This window comes from Eleginops maclovinus, chromosome 5 (assembly GCF_036324505.1).
Source record: "Eleginops maclovinus isolate JMC-PN-2008 ecotype Puerto Natales chromosome 5, JC_Emac_rtc_rv5, whole genome shotgun sequence".
Classification (NCBI taxonomy): Eukaryota; Metazoa; Chordata; class Actinopteri; order Perciformes; family Eleginopidae; genus Eleginops; species Eleginops maclovinus.
The window spans coordinates 12,282,122-12,302,927 of record NC_086353.1 but is presented as its reverse complement, the minus strand read 5'-3'; the positions used below and the strand labels follow the sequence as shown (position 1 = coordinate 12,302,927).

Below are 20,806 nucleotides of genomic sequence, written 5' to 3'. Positions count from 1 at the left end.
TGGCTCCATGTTCTCATAGTGAGAGAGCAGCAGCCTGATACTGAGGTCCTCTTGGATCATTGCACTCGTGTTTCTCTCCGACTGAAGCCAGACACCCTGCCGGCTTCTTTGGGTCACTAACCAAAACCCACAATAACAGCTGGGTCTCGAAATAAACAAACAACCAAAATAAATTCACCTGCTCATGGCTCATACAGCATCATGAGTGTTGCTTTCTGCAGACTGTGGATTTAATAGATTTAATATTCACATGGTATTATGGTGCTTGTTTAGTCAAACATATCATGTGTCAGTATACTGATGAGTTGATCAGATGCTGTCACAGCTATACTGTATTCATTTTTACTTTTAAACATGCTGATACCGAACACTAAATAGCCTATTGCTTATCATTTATTAACCTTTGGAAATGGGTTTCAATTATTTACACACTTCGAAAATCGAAACCTTTGGCTGCGCTTTTCTGCTTTTCTGTCTGGTTCTTCTAAGGTGGCTAACAAAGCATCAGAAAGTACCCGGGACCATTAACGTGCCTTACTGTGTCTCCCGCTTTCAACTTTGTCTCTCCATTTAAGCCACTGGTGCACGGAAATAATCTTTAAAAACAAATCAAAATTGTTGTCATTTTTGGGCAAAATACCAGTGTTAATGTTAGGACACTACATGAAATACCAGCCCTAAACATCCAGGCAACTTTTTTCATTGGAGATGGAAATCCATTATTTACAAAGACTGATGAATATGATCCTAATTTTGAAACTTTAACAAACATTAAAACCTCTTGAGTTTCTGTTAAAAATGTCATCTTCATTATTATTGCTTTATGAAGATGACATTTATGAGGCCTCTTCATTCAAATAAAAATATGCTGTTAAAGTTCCTCACCATCTCCAAACAGCATGAGGATGGCCAGATCCACGGCTCGTTTCCAGCCGGAGTCTTTCTGGATGGCAATGCCGTAGCCGGTGGAGGCGAAAACTTTGCCGCTCCCGATGGTGACAAGCTTACAGCCCTCATCTCTTCCCGCCATGTAGTTCAGAACCGCAGCGTCGTAGATGAAGGCATCCAGCTTGCTACAGAGCGTGAAGAAAGGAATAAGTGTTAGAACATACTTTTACAGTTGGTCTCCCATTTGGAGTCATGAATGTGTCTGAAATCCCTCACTTACTGATCACTGTTCAGATTCTATTAACCCGATTTATAACTCTTCACACCCACATCCTACGGGTTTGTTATTTGCTTTGAAACTTCTGAAGATTTCTCTGGAAAGACTCCTGGTACTAATTATGAAACTCATTGAGGCAGCTGTATCACCTGAGTTTGTTAGGTAACAAAAAAAAAGAGGATTCATTTCCATGCATGGTCCTCTTCATGTTAACCCAAGAAATATTCAACTTACCTCAAATAATTTAACATTTTGCATGGCTTTAACTGATAAAACACAACAAAGAAATGTTTGAAAATATTTTTTAAAATGTCAATACAATAAAATTAAAGTATACTGTAAAAACCAATGAGGTTAAAAAATAAGGCTATAACATTACTTGAAATTAAATGAATTAATCTGCCATTCATTTATTGTTGGAGTGCTCTCCACTAATTTGAATTGCATGCTTGCCTGTGCACATTTTGCACATTCAGACGACCTGCTGTGCACCGAGTCAAACACTCGAGGAAACGCTGGCTTAGTATTTAATTGGAATTAATGAATTGAAAATATAACAATTGAACTTTCTCTGTTTCAGCGATAATTAATTACAAATTGCACAGTTATTTCAAGGAAAATTACAAGGAAATTATAAGAAATCTATGAGACCACGAATAATTAAGTGCAAATAAGCAAAACATTGCATTGAGGTGGTGTGCATGCTAAACACATGAGGAACTGTAATTGAATAATATGTCACAAAGTAAACATAAGAAAGAAAGAGATTCTGGTTACAATGACTGATCATTTTATTCCATTCTCTTCTATTCCTGGGTTTCCTATAGTATTTTATAGCAGAGAAGCTTTTCTGAAACAAGGACCACCTTCAATCAAATCCAAAATAAAAAATTAACACTCAAGGTCTAAGATCAGTGTATATCTTATAACATGCACACAACAATTCTCTGCTAATAATAGAGATCTGATTACTGTCTATATTTATACCTGCTATGTGTATTCAATGTCTATTTATAGTGTTTTATTTACAGTTCGTTCTGTATGTACTTTAGTTTGATTATATGTGTATATATATTGCGCTGCACTTTACTGCTTCTTTTGCCTTCTGTTTAGATGCTAACTCTATTTTATTGTTCAAGTTCTTGTACTGTGTGTAATGACAAGAAGTTGAATCTTTTCTTATCTTATCTTATCCTGTCTGAAACATTTAAATATGTCTAGTTGTGTTCCTCGGCAGATGGAGTTGCCCTGATTGTCATGGAAATAGTGAGGGAGTCATTGTGTGTTTGGAGTCAAATGTTAAATCAAATGTATGATCCTTTTATTCCTGTTGTTTATTGCGGATATGCTGATGTGTTACAATAATTCTGTCAGGGTATAATAATTGGGAATTGGGAATTGGGAAAACTCTTGTTCATAAAAGAAGTATTAAGGTTCACAAACTCTGTTTCACTGTTGCATTAATTGGATTCACTTCTACACTTAACTATCTTGCTCTCACAAATAATTAAAAACAAAAAAAGGTCTTACAATGTTAGTTAGTGACTGTCTTTTAAAAAAAAATCATTTATCTTTAAAATTTACAATTAACTTTGTATTATTATTTCGTTTGTATTTTCTTTTTGTTTTTGTTATCATTAACCTTGACTTGTACTTGTACTGCTATTTGATTGTGTTATTAATTGATTTGCTCCGGACATGATATGCACATTTTTATTTTTTGCTAAATAACATTTTTTATAAAAAAATCAATACATTCACAACATAAACAAAAACCCTTAAACATCTCCTTTGCTGAGAAAGCCACGAGATGTGATGGAAAGCTTAACAAACAACAAGTCCGTTTTTTTTTCTTTCGAATTATGATGAATAATTAATCTTTAATATCCTCAAATCTGGCTCTTGTTTAGGTCTAATAAGCAAACTGAAAAAGTGCAGACAAAGTCCACTGAACCCTTTCCCTGTATAGAGTTAGCATCACCCTGGTTCCCTAAGATAATGCAGAAATGCTCAGTTGCAAACAAACGTTTATGATGATCATATGTTTCATTCAGCAAGAAAGTCTTCACATGATTTCTGAAGTATAAATGCAGTTCAAAGAAGTCATTTACCTTTTTTCAGACACATTACAGCTTAGAAATGCACAATTTGGGTATTTACTGACATACTAAATTCCATAGCACAAAGGCTAAACCTCTTTTAAAGTTGTGATAACTCGAGACCCTTTTTCAGGCATCTAAAAAATCATTTAAAAATCTGATTGACTTGGGGACGAGCAAATGGGTAGTGCAAATGCTATCTCTTTTCTGGGTTCAAGGTCTCATTTCTGCAGCCCCGCATTATTCTCTTTTCTTTTCAGATCAACTCTGTCTGACTAAAGGTAAATTGATATGACAGTCTGCAGCTTAGTGACAAACTTCAATGAAACGGTGCCTCGGGGATCTACGGGCCTCTGTGGTCATTCAGAGGTACATCCCTGCTTTGCATCCCTAATCTTTAAGCAGCGGGTTTGTGAAAAACATTTAAAGACAGGGAGAGAGAAACATTAAGATATCAGCCTGAGTTTAGGCGTCAGAAAGAGAGAATATCAGCTAGCTTTCATAGTAACCACAAGCTCTGCTGCTATTCTGGGTGCTGATGCACAGCTTCACTGGCTGCCCACCCACATCGCCCTGAATGCTCCCTCTTCCTCTGTCTCCCTCTCTTATTCCTTCATCATCTTTCCTCTGTGTTGCATCAGTACAGGACCTCACAGCTCCATCACACTGTCTCTCTTCTCCCTGCTGAGATCCTTTCAACTCCCTCCCTCCTCGCCACCCCATCTGTCGCTCCATCCTCCCCTCTATCTCTCTCCTCCTCACCCGCTCTTCAGACTGTACAGCGCTTCATCTACGTTCTTCTGGTGGAAGCTGGTCATGTAAGTGTGCATGTCCCGGTAGTTGTTGCGGATGTTGCGCTCTGTACTCCCGTTGGGCACCGTGCCGAACCGGAACGGCGGTGAGAATTCGTTTGGCTTCTGGAACTGTGGCGGGGGTTTTCCGGAAAAGAAACCACACACAGAAAATGAGAGAGGACACCTCGTTAGCATTGAGTAAGGCACTGAGCCGCATCAAACACTCGTTAAGGCACTGTTGAGCAGGATCACAGTGCTAAGTAGACCCACAAACCTGGTCTACAAACACATTTAGACAAACATGTACAGTACAATAGATCAAGTTAAAAAATAATCATCCACCATTCAGGTCATAGAAGTGCTGAACGGATTATTTTAGGGCTGCAACAATTGATTATTTTCATTTCTGATTGATTAATTAATTGATCAACTAATCATTCGGTCCATAAAGTGTAAGAGAAAGTGTCTAAAACCCATTTACTTTAACATCACATAAGAAAAAAGAAAAGACAGATTATAGATTTGACTCAGAATGCTTTAGAAAACTAGAAGTCATCCACACTCACATCACCCAACGTCACATACAGTATTTCACACACCTGCTCCTCCGCCCCACAGCCCCTCACATTTCTTGAATTCACACCTTTTTATCTGACAGGCCCGACACCTGGTCCACATACTCCTCTTGGATCATGAAGGCAGCCAGGTTGGCAGTGTAGGAGGCAAGGAAGATGACAGCGAAGAAGGCCCACACTGACACCATGATCTTACTGGTGGTACCTTTGGGGTTCTGCACAGGGACGGAGTTGTTGAAAACCAGACCCCATAGCAGCCAGATGGCCTTTCCAATGGTGAAGGAGGGACCGCCGGGCTCTGGGACAGAAATAAAAACAGGAGGGGTTGAAAGAAAGATGAAAGAGGGAACAGAGTGAAAGAAATCAGTCCCACAGATCCCAGGTGCTGCTTCACTTTATCTGCATTTACTCATGAGTCGTGGTGGGAGGCACTTGATGGATGGCGATGACAAAGACAGGATTTCTTCCCATCCTTTAGTTTTGTCAGTGATCGCAGGATGTGCTGTACAGTCCACACCGGCTCCTCCAGACGCTGCTGTGACAACCCACTGTTACAGACTACCTCTGTTACACCTACCTCTGTGGCGGCATGACAGGAAACACTACCTACTGTAGCTCTGTGGTGGCGGACACAGGGAGGAAGAGAGAAGGGGAAGGGCGTGGATGATGAGCTAACAGCAGGCTACAATTATGCTACAGCTGGAGCAGGCCTTACATAACCCAGCAATTAAACCACACACAGCATACACTGTCATTCAGAAAACACTAACATCACTCCTAAGAAAACACCATTACTCTTCCCCTCTCTGCTGCTTGGTAAAAAGACTGTGAGCAGCGATATAACACATCTCTGGTTTGATCCTGAGCGGCTGTTTCAGGCTAATGCAATCCTGAGTCAAACAGAGCTGGGTGTATAAAACCAGGAGAGAAAAAATAGATTGAATCTGAATCATTGATTTTGATGGGTAAATTGATTTGAACGGCCTGCTGGAGCTGAATTCAACAGCGTTGCTCCATACTGTCAGACACCATTGAACCTGACACATATTTTCAAGGTATGGTAATTGATCTACTTAAGTGTACTCATCAACAACCCTGAATGTGGCAGTCTGACAACGTTGTGTAGTAATGCAGGAACAGAGCGGTCTCTGTTCTCAAGGTGAGGGTAAGAACACTTAAGATCATCTATCTTGTCAATGAGCCTTTTCATTAGTGAAAGGGCTTAAGTGACTGTAGATGGAGATAAGTACTCCCAGTCCCAGTTACACTCATTCAGAAGGGATTTTCAGAGTCATTTTGCACAAAAAGGTGCTTTCAAGGTAACAAAACAGGCAGAGTAATACTCTTTTCTACCAAATTTAGCTTAGTTTTAAAAGGTGACAGACCCCTTCCCATTGCCAGGAGAGGAAAATGTTTTTCCTTTTCTTCTATGTAGTTTGGCATCAAGCAGAAAGCAGATATGGTGGTTACTTCTTTTTGTTGATTGTTCCTTATTCAGTCCCTCTGTCAAACTCTTAAAACAGAGTTGGTTTTGGTTGAAACACTGGATGACTAACCAAGTCAGGTTGATGAGTTTCGAAATGGTTTCTGTGACTGTAGTCTTGTGGCTACAAAAAGGGCATATACATTATATGTTTTGAACATTAATCAATTATAATAAATGTCCAAATGATTCGGATTTATTCTATATTCACTTCAACATGCGTCACATAGCAATGCTGTGAAAATGATCTTGATGACTCAGGTGTCATTCTTCAGATAAATACCTGTGACTACGGCAGAGTCCGCTGTTAGCAGATTGAATGCAGATTGTACCTTTGCCCAGTAAATAAACTTCAATGTCATCTTTTTAGAGCATGCAATGACCTGGTTAGATATTGTGTTTGTTCATTTATGCGTCTGCATCAGTGTGTGTGTGAGTGTTCCATGTAGGTGTGTGTGTGTGTGATCCTCGATCCTCTCACCTCGCCCATCTGCCAGGCAGCGATTGTAACCCACTGGGCTGAAGTATTCAAACACAAACACAGCCACGGCCGACACCAACAGCAACATCACAAACATCATCACCCAGACGTCAGCGCTGAAGGGCTCTGAAACACAGAGAGGGAGGGGGGAGACAGGGGGGAGGACAGGGTGCAGAGGAAGTAAAAAGGGGGAGGTAGGGAGGGTTGTGGGAAGACAGAGAGAGGAAGTTCATTAAACCAAATTAAAGAATATTACAAAATCACCCCCCTGGTATCAACATGATTATTTGTATTCAGACGTTACGTACCGCGCAGCTCTTGGTTGCACATTGATGGATTTTGTCTGCGTTTGTGTGAACACGAACAAGCACTTGAGAGCAACTGAGAGGATCGGTGTGAATGGACAGATGTACTCATTGAAATGGGCACATTTTCCACCACTTGCACTCTGCTTTGCAGTGTTCACACACATGGCAGTCTGGGACAAACACCATAGCAGTCTAGTTAACAAAACATCTCATTACAAGCTCCATTTAGTGGACGACTCCGGAACTTTCTACTGTATCATCTTCATCAGCGGTGTTTATCGACACTTAAGAGTTAATTGTATCAAAGACCACTTTTCATACTATTGATGACGGAAGCCCTGAGACGCACATTTTATTCTCTTCTGTCTGTTGACCTGTGATACAAAATGTGTTATTTGTAGGATAAGTGTCTGTTGTTGTAATACCCATTTCAGCCTGCAAGAGGCCTTCGTTCTTGATAGATAGATAGATAGATAGATAGATAGATAGATAGATAGATAGATAGATAGATAGATAGATAGATAGATAGATAGATAGATAGATAGATAGATAGATAGATAGATAGATAGATAGATAGATAGATAGATAGATAGATAGATAAGATCGGTAGATGATAAAAAATGTCCTCTTTTAATTTATTAACAATTATCTGTCTGGATACTATAATGTTTTCAGATGAGAGGCTCCATAATAACCACTAAATGGACCTTGTGGAGGGATTCATTAATAAACTACATTTTCTATAGATCAAAAATACATTTTACATCTCGGCAACTGCACTTTCAAACCATAATGTTGACGCACAGTTTGCACAGATCAGGTTTTTTGTGATGCTCACAGACGAATATGCACTTTTCGATGTTAAACCACCACGTAACCAAACGTGTTGTGTTGTGCTGCTATAAATCAACACAACTAAACAGTGTCCTAGTTTGTGTGTTTTGTCATCTGTCTGTGAGTAAGCATTTATTATTTGTTACGTATGTTTTCATGTTATTGTTCTCTTAATTGTGTTGTTCATCTGCCAAAAGTACCAGGTGTGTTTTTTCCTCACCGAGAAAGGCGGAGGGGGACACAGTGCCGTTGCTACGGGAGACCATGACACTGATGCCTGTCTCAATGAAAGGCACAGAGAAGTCGATGACCTCTGACCTCTCCTCGTTGATGGTGAGGGAACCCACTGCCATGTGGGCATTCTTCAACACCACCTGAAGGTCAGCCAAAGACACACAGAGACAGACGGGGGGGAGGACGTAGAAGGTCAGTGCTCAATTTCCCCATGATGGGACGGATCACCGAGGGAGATGTGAAAGTCTTTCAGTGATGCAGTTCATAAACAATCCATATAGCAGCCATAGTGATGGACCCAGGGGGAGAGGGGTTTAATTCAGAGGATTAAAACAACATTTCTAAGTATAAAGTCACAATATTTACAAGAGGAGGTGCAACGATATCAATCATGGTGTTAATCTTACATTTGTCCATCGCGTTCCTGATGCACTAAACCTATCAACGTATCCAGATCAGTAAATGTTTATCTTCTGAAAAGGATCAAATCACGACAATGTCTCTTTATATTTTTTAAATGCTTACAATATTTGTTGATTCTGGGATAAAATGACAATAATTTCCTCATTGCTATATATAATTGCAAAGTATGATTTGATCATTCAAACATAAAACACGGCAAACAAGGTCTTATGGTGTTAATGCTTTTATTCTATATTTTGCAGCTTTAATATCAGAGACTTTCTGATTATCTTTTACAGAAAAATATATGACTTTAAAATCTCAGGAAGGTTTTAAACCCGTGAGGATGTACAATTTTTGCTCCTGAATAAACCACTTTAGTTGATAAATGTCACAGTTGTAGTTTTTTGTGCTCCCCAATAACTCATCTCTATTCATTTATTTCACCTAAAAGGACCCTGATAGGTTTTGGTAAAAGCCACCGACTTTACCAAGTATTTACTACACTTTTGCGGTATAATAGAAGCAGGAGAAGGGGATCATTACTACACTTGGTCAACCTCACTCTGAGTGTGTTCAAGGTATATTTAGCCCTAAGTTGCCAGAGCCTCGAGTCATTAATAAAAGGGAGCACAAAGACAGTCTTAATAAGGGATAGAGTGTGTATGCCAGAGTAAGCAGGAGTTCTACGCTCAGTTATTTTTCTTTCTATGTTTGTCACACTTCTTCATGAAGGTCTTCTTTATATCCTTGCTCTTCATCTTTTTTTCCTGCGTTGGTTTTCCTGTCCCCCCCCCCACTCAAACGAAATCATTAGCTGCTTGCTTAGGCATTTCAGGACATGGACTAATGCATCTATGCATGCATTAGTGAAGTACATTATTAAAAACAATATATATATTTACACAGTTAGTACTGTTATTGTATCGCCCTGCACATATTAACTTGAATTCGTTCCTAAGATAATAATAACAAAGTCGCTTGTTTTATGCCATAATCAATTCAAATGGACATCACATTGATTTGTGAAGGCTGCATTGCGCTGGTGTGTTCAGGACAGCAGTGGGTTTTTCCTTGAGGCTGTTTCCTCTCTCTCCCATTCTCTCTTCCAATCACTTTCTCAATGTCTTTTTCTTTCTCCTTCTTTGATTAGGAGCCTCATTGCTCTCCTCCTGAGGATTTGCAGAGCTGATCACAGCCCCCCCCTCAGGCCAAGTTCTGGTTGAACAAGTGCAGCCTGATGGCTGACAGAGAGAGTGAGGAGGAGATATTCAGAATACATTGCTATGGGCTCCAAAACCTGGTTGTAGTAGTGTTAGCAGTATTATTAAAGGAAATCGTTCCTTGTTTTTTTGAAAATAAATTAGTATTTTGTGCACTGAATTCACATTATAATATAATATAGGAGCAGCAATTTTAAGGAAATAAGGTAACGAGACTGAAAAAACAACACAAATACTACAGACATTAAATAAATAAATATAAAGTATAATGAATAAATGTAAATGATGTAATAACTTAATAATTATCAATCTATAACTGTTGCATTGTTCATCCAGCGATAGATTCAATGTTGGTGTGTTATGATGGATTTATGAACACAAAATTAGCACTGCCTTTTAGTTTTAATGGACACATTTTATTTTGGTTAATATTTGTGAAGCCAGTATTCGAGTGGTTCGAATTAAGTTATTCATTTTACATTTCAGTGTTACAGTTTTTGAAAAATGACCTTCATCAGGGATTATTAACACATGCAATAACAAAGCTCGGTAACCAAATTCTCAGCTAAACTCTGAAATCACAAAGGTTTCTTACACAAAAGATAGCAGATGTTCAATTTGACCCCTGGAATCTGAAGCAGACCATTATTTATATATACTTGTTCCACTATGTTATTAAAATAGTGTTGCATGTCTTCAGGGAGGCATACTGAATGCACTAAGCCTCAAGAAAATGTGAAGTTAATGGTGGTAGGGATATTTACACCTCCCAAGATTGTGAGTTAAATGTTTGCCAATTCAAACAAGCAGAAGCAGAAGCAGAGCTGCAGAAAAAGGCAACTTTAATAAAATACTATACAAGCTAAGATAAAACACTATTTTATAATTAGATTTTCGGTAAATTGCTTTTGCAATTCAATTCATGAAGAACATGTGAATGACTGTGAGTAAAATAAAGGCCTTACCTCCCCAACCATGCCGTTCCATGTCCCATTGACCTTCTTTCCATGCTTGCCGTTGGTGACCAGGTAGAGGTCGTAAGTGAATTTGACCGCCTTGGCGATCTTTTTCAGGATGTCGATACAGAAACCTTTGCAGCAGCGCTTGATATAAATCCCTGAATCACCCGTCTGATTGCTGGAGGAAGAGGAAGGGAGGGAGGGAGTAAAGGTAGGGGAAGAGGAAGAAGAAGTTATTTAGGTTCAAGTTAATAAAACTAGCCGATTTAAAAGACAGCATGGGTGAGATAAAAGTCAAATATAACAACCAGCTGAGGTGTGTAGATTGTGCAGGTTTTCATTCCTAACAAAAACTCTCCCCAATGCTTATTAATACCAGAAATGACTGCCCATGATTGTAATCCTCCACCAACTATTCCCTATCCATGTCAGTACAGAATGTCATCACTTTATCCTAAAACTCACTTTGTGAATCCGGTTTATTTCCATATGAATTCTTGAGTGGCCCAAATTGTGTGGTGTGAGTTCACACTGACCTTTGACCAACAAAATCTGATCAGTTCAGCCTTGAGTGCCAGGTGATATTTGCTCCAAGTTTTAAGAAATTCCCCTACCATGTTGAGTTGAGTGACTTACATACACAACCCAGGAACATGGGGTCTACGTAAGGCATACAATAAAAACACCAGGTACTGATCAGTTAAACCATCTGTGGTCAAAACAATAATTGGTTACTTTTTGTTGTGTTTCAGCCAACAGGCCAAACATCTACTGGTTGCAGCTTCTCAAATGTCAGTATATGCTGCTTCTCTTTGTCATATAACTATACTATATACGATAATAAACTGGGGAAGATCTTAGGTATTTGGTTTCATCTCGGGCTGTTGCATGTACATTTTTTTAAGATCAGGTTATAAAGATTGGTCTTCCAAAGGAAAATCTGCTCAACCTTCTGCTTCTGGGTCATGGAGTACTTTTTATTGAGAGAAATCCTACATATTGTCTGTGGCATATTGCTGCCTTTTCCTGAAATACTGTATGTTACGATATCTGTCTGAAGGAAGAGACAGGCAGACGGACGGACAGATTGAGAGAAGGCGAAAGGGGCAATAGGAGAAAGAACAGGGTGGAAGATCAGTCAATAAAAAGAGCACCGAGGCAGAAATGTAGGACACCCTCAGGAGGTTTCAGGTAGGCCAGTGATGGAAAAGGAGGCCATTGAAAAAAAATCCATTATCGCACACCAAGGAGAAGTGGGTAGCAAGACGACGAAGAGGCAGGGGAGGGAGGACAACACTGACAGAGACAAAGACAATGATCTACTTAGCAGAACTGAAGCAGGTAGAGGTAATCAAAGGACACCGGGAGATTGTGTGAGGATGAATATGATTAAATTGTTCAAAATCCAGGAAAGAAAATAAAGGGAAATTACTACAGCATTCAGCAGTGACGGAAATAATAAGCAAAGAAAACTAAGACGTACAAATAAAAGGAAAGTTCGAGGAAAATGTAAAATATATCATGGATGTGAGTACTCATCTTTTCTCTTAACTCTTAGTTACGTTAGGAAAAAGTGTTCTTTTATTAGCACTTGACTTTAGAATATAGTCCAGTACTAAAATAAAATAAATCCAGTGGCACAAACTGTATCTCTAAAAGGTCTTAAGTCTTACGTTAGTTTTAGCTGTTTTCGGCACGGCACAGTGTTCCTCATGCAGGTCCCACTGAGCGGGTCCACGTCCTCTACAATCACAAATGGCGCCTCCTCCAGAGTCACGATGGAGAGGTGGTCCTCTCGTTCCTCCGCTGCCGAGTACAGCTCGAAGCGAGGCCACACATGATACCTCATCGTCAGAGAGCCTCTCTCCCACTTGCCAACCTGCATTCGAGAGTGGGAGGAAGACCGTGTGATTTACGGGCTACTGTAACAGGGACTTCAAGTGGCAGAAAGATACTTCAAGTGAAGAAGTGGCAGACACAACACAGAGGGGGAAAATACAAACCAGGGACAAAAGAGAGCAGATTTTAGAAGAAGAGAGAAGGACAGATAAGGAGGTTGACATTAGAAGAGAAGAAGCAGAGAAGAAGTCAAATGAGGAGGAGAGGAGAAGGAGAAGAAGAGGAGAGGAGAAGACAAGGAAGAAAAGGAAAGGAAAGAGAGAAAACAAGTCGAAAACGAGAAGAAACAAGATGAGAGGGAGAAGAGAAGGAAACGAAAAGGAGAGGAGAATAAGTAACTCACCCTGTCCCATTGTCTGTCCTTATCTAGAAGAATGATGACCAGTTTGGGAAATATCTGGTGACCCTTTTCGCTAAATGACAGGTTTCGGCCTTCAAATGTCACATTCATGAGGTACCTGAGAAGGACAATCAGAGAATATAAATATCACATTAGAATATATATGGGCATCTTAACATTATTTCTTACCCACAACATTACAAATAAATAATGGATAAACATAAATGAAACCTCCTACAAATACTCAAAATTGTGATGAAATATATACATTTTCCCCACAACCTGTAAACACAACATATTATTCACATAGTATCACTAAAGCAAAAAAGCTGCTTATCGTCACAGCTAGCAGACACTATACTATTCACACTACTGTATAACAGTCCACTAATGACTTTGTTTACTCCATTTTGTTCTCTAACTCCTGACTGAAACTTTTAACTATTTATAATACAACTGCTAAATGTTCCATTACACAATGTTCCCCGGCTAGTTTCTAACTGTGTTTGCTGTTTGGTGCTGAGCAGGTAAAGTCAGTGCGACAATGTCCCACACAAAATTACCCAAACAACTGAACTGCTTTCTCAGACATCACTTACAATAAGTCAACATTGACTATTGCGTTCACACAGAAAATAAACCAGCCTCCTGGAAATGTTTCCCATGAAATTAAGTTGAAGTTTAGTTTATGGGAATTTCATTTTCAGCAGACCAGGCTGGCTGCTAAGAACAGGGTTCAGGAGAGCGTCATTGCTAGACCAAACACATCTGTTATCACAGGATAAGATGCTTTTAAGCAGCTCCTTCAGCGACAGGCTGCTGCAGCCTCGGTGTCTCACAGAGAGAAATCGCAGGTTTTCCTAGCTGCAGCGGTCATACTGGACAACCACGACGACCCCTGGTAGACCACTACACAGACTGGAATACCCCTGATGTGCAATTACACTGTCTGTATATCTATACAACTTTTTGGAAGTGCAATTTACAGTGCTGCAGTTTTACGACTATTTTTTATTTAAAAAAATGTTCTATCAGTTGTTTTACAATTGGCATAAAGTACCAGCTACAGTAGCTCTAAATCCAATATGGTCAAAATATGGTCACTTTTTTTACCATGGTGTTCTCAACTGCTATTTATTTATATTTTATCCCCTTTCGTTATTAAAAACGTGTGCATACTTTCATTATTTTTCTCACTTCACCTGCACTATCTGCTTTTGTAATAATGTAAAGTTCCCTGTTGCAGGACAAACAAAGGAGTTCTGATTGTGATTGTGATTATTTTCTAAGACATGAGACTAAAAAGCTCACAGGTAAAACAGTTTCTCCCACTGAAGAGAAGAGGAAGCGGACACATCAGGGACCCTATCTTATACATTTAAAAGTGCCAGGTCAAATATTCAGAAAGTACTATTAATGTTCTTTTATCAAATATGGTTCAGAAAATTATATCTGCAGATATGTATAATATCTGACGCTCACTGGGTGCCTTTGTTCATTTTTGCTTTTTTTTATCTTAAATTATTCTCTCATATATACATACATATATATATATATATATATATATATATATATACATATATATATATATATATATATATATATATATACATATATATATATATATATATGTATATATTATATATGTGTATATATATATATGTATATATATATATATACACATATATGTTATTTTTATGTGTCTTTGTGTGAAAATGTACATTCTGGTATTATTTTAGCACATTAACTTCCTTTAGTTCTTCACATACACTTAAATGTTTTTCATTGTTTTATTATTTGTCTTGTTTGTGTTGTGATGTATTTTGTGACACAATACGAGATCTCTATGTGGATCCCTTGGTGGAAAGCTGTTATACAGTTTTATATTAGCTATGTTCAGAATTATATACTACTACTACTATTATGCTTATTTTAAAATGCCCTATTTTGCTTTCTGGGTTTTCCCTTTCCTGTGGTGTGTTTTGTACATTTATTTGTGTGTGTAAATGGCCTGCAAAGGCTGAAATCCCTGAGTTGAGTTTCTCTCCCACACTGGTTTCAGACAGAGGATGAAATCAGTTGCTTTTTGAATATGAAAGCATGTAAACATGTCACAGTAGAGTCACAAAATATTCACCTAAAAATGAGGATAATACGGCCGCTTTAATTCTAATATACGCAGCAGGACTCTGCTTTTGATATTGGTGTTCTCTGCATTGATCAACTCCAGTGTTGTAAAGGTTAAAGTTGCTTAGTTAGCCTTTAGCACTTCAAAGATGCTTGGTCATCTTTGATAGGTGGCAAAACAAATTGCATCTGATAGACTCATGAACATAAAGAAGGAGCAGAGGGAGCTGTGTCAGTCAGAGAGAGTGCGGAGAGCGAAGAGAGACCAGCAGTGAGAGGTGTAGGAGAGAGTATTAACCGCCTGTATGAATACACAATCATATATGTGTGTCAACAAGTGTACAGCAGTGGCAGATAAGCTGAAATCATCTCGCTCTCTTGCTGCCGCCTCCTTCCTGCACTCTTCCCCATCTTGATCTGTGGGCTGCAATCACCATGGAGACGCTCTGCCTCTGAAACAATCCTCCGGAGAAATAAATATCTTGTCTGAATTCAGGAGTGAGGGGCTCCGTATGTGTGTGTGTGTGTGTGTGTGTGTGTGTGTGTGTGTGTGTGTGTGCGTGCGTGCGTGCATGTGTGTGTCGAAGCAATAGACAATTTACCCACCATCATCTCCAGCCAAAACAACAATGTGAAAAAAAGACAATTAAACTATTCAGATGAGCAACCGACCTGAAACATACCCAAGATTTTATTGCAAGTACCTCCTACTAGGACATTCAGTAACTCTATCTGTAGTGTCTTTGACTATATTTATATCTTGCCTCACACACACACACACCTTTTGAGAAAGTCAATAATGTGACTCAAGCCTCCATGAAATGCCTATTGCTGCACACTGGCTGGCACACTGTAAGTGCTGTAATGTGTGTGTAACATGGGATTAGCCTCCAAAACATAATCTCGGTGTGAATAGGAAACTGAACAGATCAAGGCGGTGTTTGTGTGCGTGTGTGTGTGTGTGTGTGTGTGCGCTTGTGTGTGTGTGTGTGTAAGCTCAGGAGGTCCAAATTGTTGTCGCCATGGAGACTTGTGTGACCAGTGGCGGCCTCTACTTCGTGTGTGTGTATCATAGGGACGGAGTTGACATGTGTAAACACTACGCAAAACGGCCACATAGGGACACATGCATGGAGGGTCTTAACACCAGCATAATGTAATGTGTTGCCATGGCACCCACAACCACAGCAATTTTTCCTGCAATCAGCTGCGTTGTCATGGGAACAGCAATGTCACCCTCAGAGAGGCTGGTTGACAGAGAGGAGTATTTTTTTTTCTGTCTAAACCTATGTTTACCCATTTCCCCTCATGCTGTCTTTCACTCTCAGATCAATCTCTCCATCTCACCTCTGAGTAGCGCATCAAATCACACATCAATAGGATTCGTTTGCCCGCACATTAACCTGTGCCTGCACAAAGACTGGTGCATGCTGAGAATTTACAGCAGAGGAGGCTGCTCTGTTCTCTTTTTGTATCCCTGTTCTATTGATGTAGGTTTTATGAGCCGTTTGATCCCTGTGTCAACACTTTGTCATGTCAGAATTCCTCTCGCTGGAAGAAGAAGAATAAAAAAACGACTGATGAGCAGCTAGCTGAGCCTCGTGCTGCTTCATCACAGCCATATGCAGCACAGCTCACCAACTGTTCCCCAACTAATCACTGGCTGTGAGGGGAATTTATGTTTTAGTTACAGAGACACTGAATCATCAATGGCAGGGACACTATCCCGCTTCTTTCCTATAATATCTGCTCATTTGTGTTTGAGGACCACTTCATAAGAATTGTATCGATCTCGGAGTGAAGCCGCACGGGGTCACACATTCTCTGTCGCTGCAACGCAAGGATGCAAATATATCCATGCTGTGCATTAGTGTAAGTAAATCTGTGGTTTACACACACACACACACACACACACACACACACACACACACACACACACACACACACACACACACACACACACACACACACACACACACACATCTTTATACTGTATGGATGGGTGGATGACTCATAATCTGGGATGACTGCAGAAGACCTGAAGAAGAGTTACCAACTCCTGATGAAATTTCCTCTGCACATTACATTTCCTGTAGGGTAGAGGGACTGTGTGAGGAGACTGTAATATGAAAGAATTTAAAATGGGTTAAATTATGCTAAGACTACGTACGGTGTAAGAGCTGTGCCACTCAGGGTTCACTCCAGAACAAATTACATTCACACGCCAAAGCCTCAGTGCTCGATTTTGGATTTATTGTTTTTAATTTCAGCTTTTTGTGAAGCAGCGGCTGTTACTTCTGTACCGAGGTGTGTGAGTCAGAGCCAGGCGTAGTGGGATCGTGACATGCTTCACTAAAACATATTTCAACTGAAATTTCAGAATCTACAGGGGTACTTTTAACTACATCTAGTGATGTTGCTATGTACAGTACTGTTATTGATGATAACGGTGATATTACAAAAATGTTCACACACAAAATAATATGAATTCTGAACATGAAATGGTAACAGACCACATGTAAGTGTGAATATGAACAACATATATAAGTCTAGTTGTGAAAAATGCGACTGAGAGATGTGTTATCCACTTTGACTAGTGTTTGTTTAATGTAAGGAGATGTGCTCCATTGTGTGTTTGCATTATTAACACTTATCACTTTCTTTAGTAAGAAGGGAGGCCTCTTTTTTCATTTATTAATTAAACAATATATTCTCATTTTGGCAAATCAGTTTCCCATTCTTTTCTTCTCCTGGTTAGTTTATATTTTGTTATTCCCTTTTACCCTAGACAATTAGGGATCGTAATAAATAGCAAGAACTCTATAAAAAATGAAATAGAACATATTATGATCGGCCTGATTTTTCACATCATAACTCAACATTGTGTTCATTTTGAATAAGTTCCTATGCCAGCCAATTTGGTCCAAGTCAACTGTTTTATCACGTGACTCAAAGTAGCCACAAATTAAAATATCTGCCGGATAAATTGTTGGCTTTTACTTCCCAAAGAAATATTATTTATTGGGACTGAAACTGAATAAAAAAAAACATGAAATTGAAATAATAAATGTGTTGTTTATTTATTGACTCATTTATCGCCGGTGGCTCCCCTCTGTCAGCATAAATAGAGAGTGATGTGGACAACTCATAGGAGAGATGTAAGGCTCTGAGTGTCTTTGAGCTGCAGCCTTTAATAAGTGAGTCCACAGGAGCTCCATGTGATCTGAGCCATGAGGCCCCCTGTGGAGCAGGAGACATCAGACAGCTACCTGTGGAGTCTGGAGAGAGAGCAGTGAATCAGAGACCCCCCTCTCTCATTTAAAATGTGAACGAGGAATTAACAGACGAGGACACTGACCTTCCACAATCTGCAGAACTTACATTTAAAATGTTCTAGTGGTCGTCCGTCATCTCAGAAAAAAAGATTCAGATTTTGTTTCAAGGTAACTTCTTTAACAGCACTTTACTAAGACATCTTTTTAGAGAAGCTATTTTTGGACAGTCTTAGACGGAAAAGCTTTTTAAATAATTTCTATGATGATTTCATTTTACTTGTGAGTTGCCAATGCATACTTCAACGCTTAAGAGAAACTCAAACCTTTTTCCTGATTGGACATTTTAATTAACTTGTTTAAAAGGTAAAATAAGTTACTTGTATCCATTACTATGTCTAAAAAATACTAGACTTAAGTCTTTTTTACACTAGATTTTTTAATATTGTAATATACACGACACACTGGTTGTTTTTAAACTATATATTTTAACTAGATAAAGGATTTTATCAGAGAGATAAGCTGAGCAACTGTTGGTGGCAACTCGGCCTACAGAACCTTACAGGGGGTCTTTCTCTTGATTAACTTTAACAGAGATCCTGATTTTGCACATGAACCTGTTTGAGTAATTATGTTTAACAGTTTGAAGCTCCGTGTCAATATATATTGGAGATGGAGACGTATAGGGATCATTTGGTTCCCTCTAAAAAAAACCTGAACAATTAAACATGAAGAAACAAGGAGAAGCTGAGAGCAACGATAAACTCCCATGATCCTACGCAACGAAATTCTATCTTTGTTTTAGTTTTGATTGACAGAAAAATAAAACATGTTTATGTCCTGCCTCCAAAGATCCGCTTATAATATCTTTTGTGAGTTTGTTGACATTGTTTTCTTTTACTGTTTTCTTTGCTACACACACACCTGACACCAACTCTTTGGAAACCTGGATTCAAGAGAGCAAACCCTTTCCCTCTTCATGAGAAAACTTAGTGGCTTAAAAAACTCCAATTCAAATGAAAATAGTTGGAAGTACATTATAACATAAAGAAGTACACTTATGTATTTGCAATAACACTGAAACATATAATAATCTCGACCCAGCACTGAACCTTAAACAGTTGTACGATGGTGTTCACAGATCCAATAAGTAAAAGGCCATATGGAATATCGATTGGTTATATCAAAGGCAATTAAATGTCCCACACAGGAATAAGGTAAAGGACACAGTTGACAGAGTGAAATCAGGTAAATAAAAGTAATCCTGTACTTAAATACAGTAATGGTCCATCTTTACAATGTATTTGTATACAGGAAATTAGGATTTGTGCCAAGATTTCTTTCTGATTAAAGGTTTTAACTTCATTTAATTTAATTGAAAGTGCATTACAATGAGAATGGACTGCTGTAAGAGCATTGCCGAGCTAGAAAAGGGAAAGAATGAAGAACCAAGGGATGAAAATATGACAATACTCAAGTCATAGTGCAGATAAGAAACCTCAGTAAAAAAGAATGAAAAGAAATAGGAGCTGAGTGACATGGCGTGCAGGAGACACGTGTACGTTTCTGACACACATCCATGGAAAGAAGGGGTCTATAAAAAATAGATAATTTGTTCTCTCAATGTCCAAAAGCGCCATGAAATTGTCTTTTTGAGTTCTAACAGAGCAAGGATTTATAAGACCAACACTTTTATTGAACCCATTAAGAAATGCAATAACACCGACTTCTTTAAAGGTGAGACAGAATGAGAACAACAAGCTCGCCTTGCATGCGCGAGAGGCAGTGCACGGGTCAATTGGCCTGCAGATGAAGATTTCTCACTGAGCTCTAGTGTACGTCTCGGACTGCAGCCGGCCCAAAGACACAAAGACAACCGTCAGATCACATGAAAGAAATCTCACTTCAAGTTATTAATCATCACTTGCATCATATCTACTCGTGCAGCATTTCAATCAGCAGAGGGAATTTGAACGCAAACGCACAGACGGAGTCAATTTTTTTTATAAAAAACATCTCTTCCCCTTAGTGCCTGAACCAAAACCACTTGGAGCAGGTTTTCTCATTACCCAAGTGCTCCTGTCCTCTCCGTCTGGCAGGAAACAATGGATAGCCTCTAGAGCTGTGTGTGTGTGTGTGTGTGTGTGTGTGTGTGTGTGTGTGTGTGTGTGTGTGTGTGTGTGTGTGTGTGTGTGTGTGTGTGTGTGTGTGTGTGTGTGTGTGTATGTGTATGTGTATGTGTGGGTGTTTCCTTACTTCTGTTGCGAGCGTTTGCGGTGTATGCATGTATTTATATATGCGTGTTTCTGTGTGTGTGCCCCATAAGGTCAAGCAGCCCCTAAACAAATTTGAGAGCGTGACTCACTGGGGCCTCCCATCTCGCCTGTCCATCAGCACTGACAGGATGGCATGCTTACCCAGCATGCATGCAGCCCACTGTGGCCCCCAGCTATACAGGACCACACAGAGACATATGGCCTTATTATTGCTTTTGTCTCTGGGGTGAGGGGATGGAATAGGTGTGTGTGTGTGTGTGTGTGTGTGTGTGTGTGTGTGTGTGTGTGTGTGTGTGTGTGTGTGTGTGTGTGTGTGTGTGTGTGTGTGTGTCTGG

The 20,806-nt window shown here is 39.3% G+C and overlaps 1 protein-coding gene across 1 annotated transcript in view; it reads right to left on the bottom strand.

Annotated features, from left to right (window-relative positions):
• grin2bb (glutamate receptor, ionotropic, N-methyl D-aspartate 2B, genome duplicate b) overlaps positions 1-20,806 on the bottom strand; it is a 96,231-nt gene that overhangs the window by 14,431 nt on the left and 60,994 nt on the right. Inside the window, exons 7-14 of the mRNA XM_063882790.1 lie at positions 12,800-12,914; positions 12,231-12,436; positions 10,564-10,735; positions 7,960-8,113; positions 6,598-6,723; positions 4,702-4,931; positions 4,027-4,187; positions 886-1,073 (exon numbers count right to left, since the gene is read on the bottom strand). Coding sequence (XP_063738860.1) covers positions 886-1,073; positions 4,027-4,187; positions 4,702-4,931; positions 6,598-6,723; positions 7,960-8,113; positions 10,564-10,735; positions 12,231-12,436; positions 12,800-12,914 — 1,352 coding nt within the window. The remainder of the gene's footprint in view (positions 1-885; positions 1,074-4,026; positions 4,188-4,701; positions 4,932-6,597; positions 6,724-7,959; positions 8,114-10,563; positions 10,736-12,230; positions 12,437-12,799; positions 12,915-20,806) is intronic.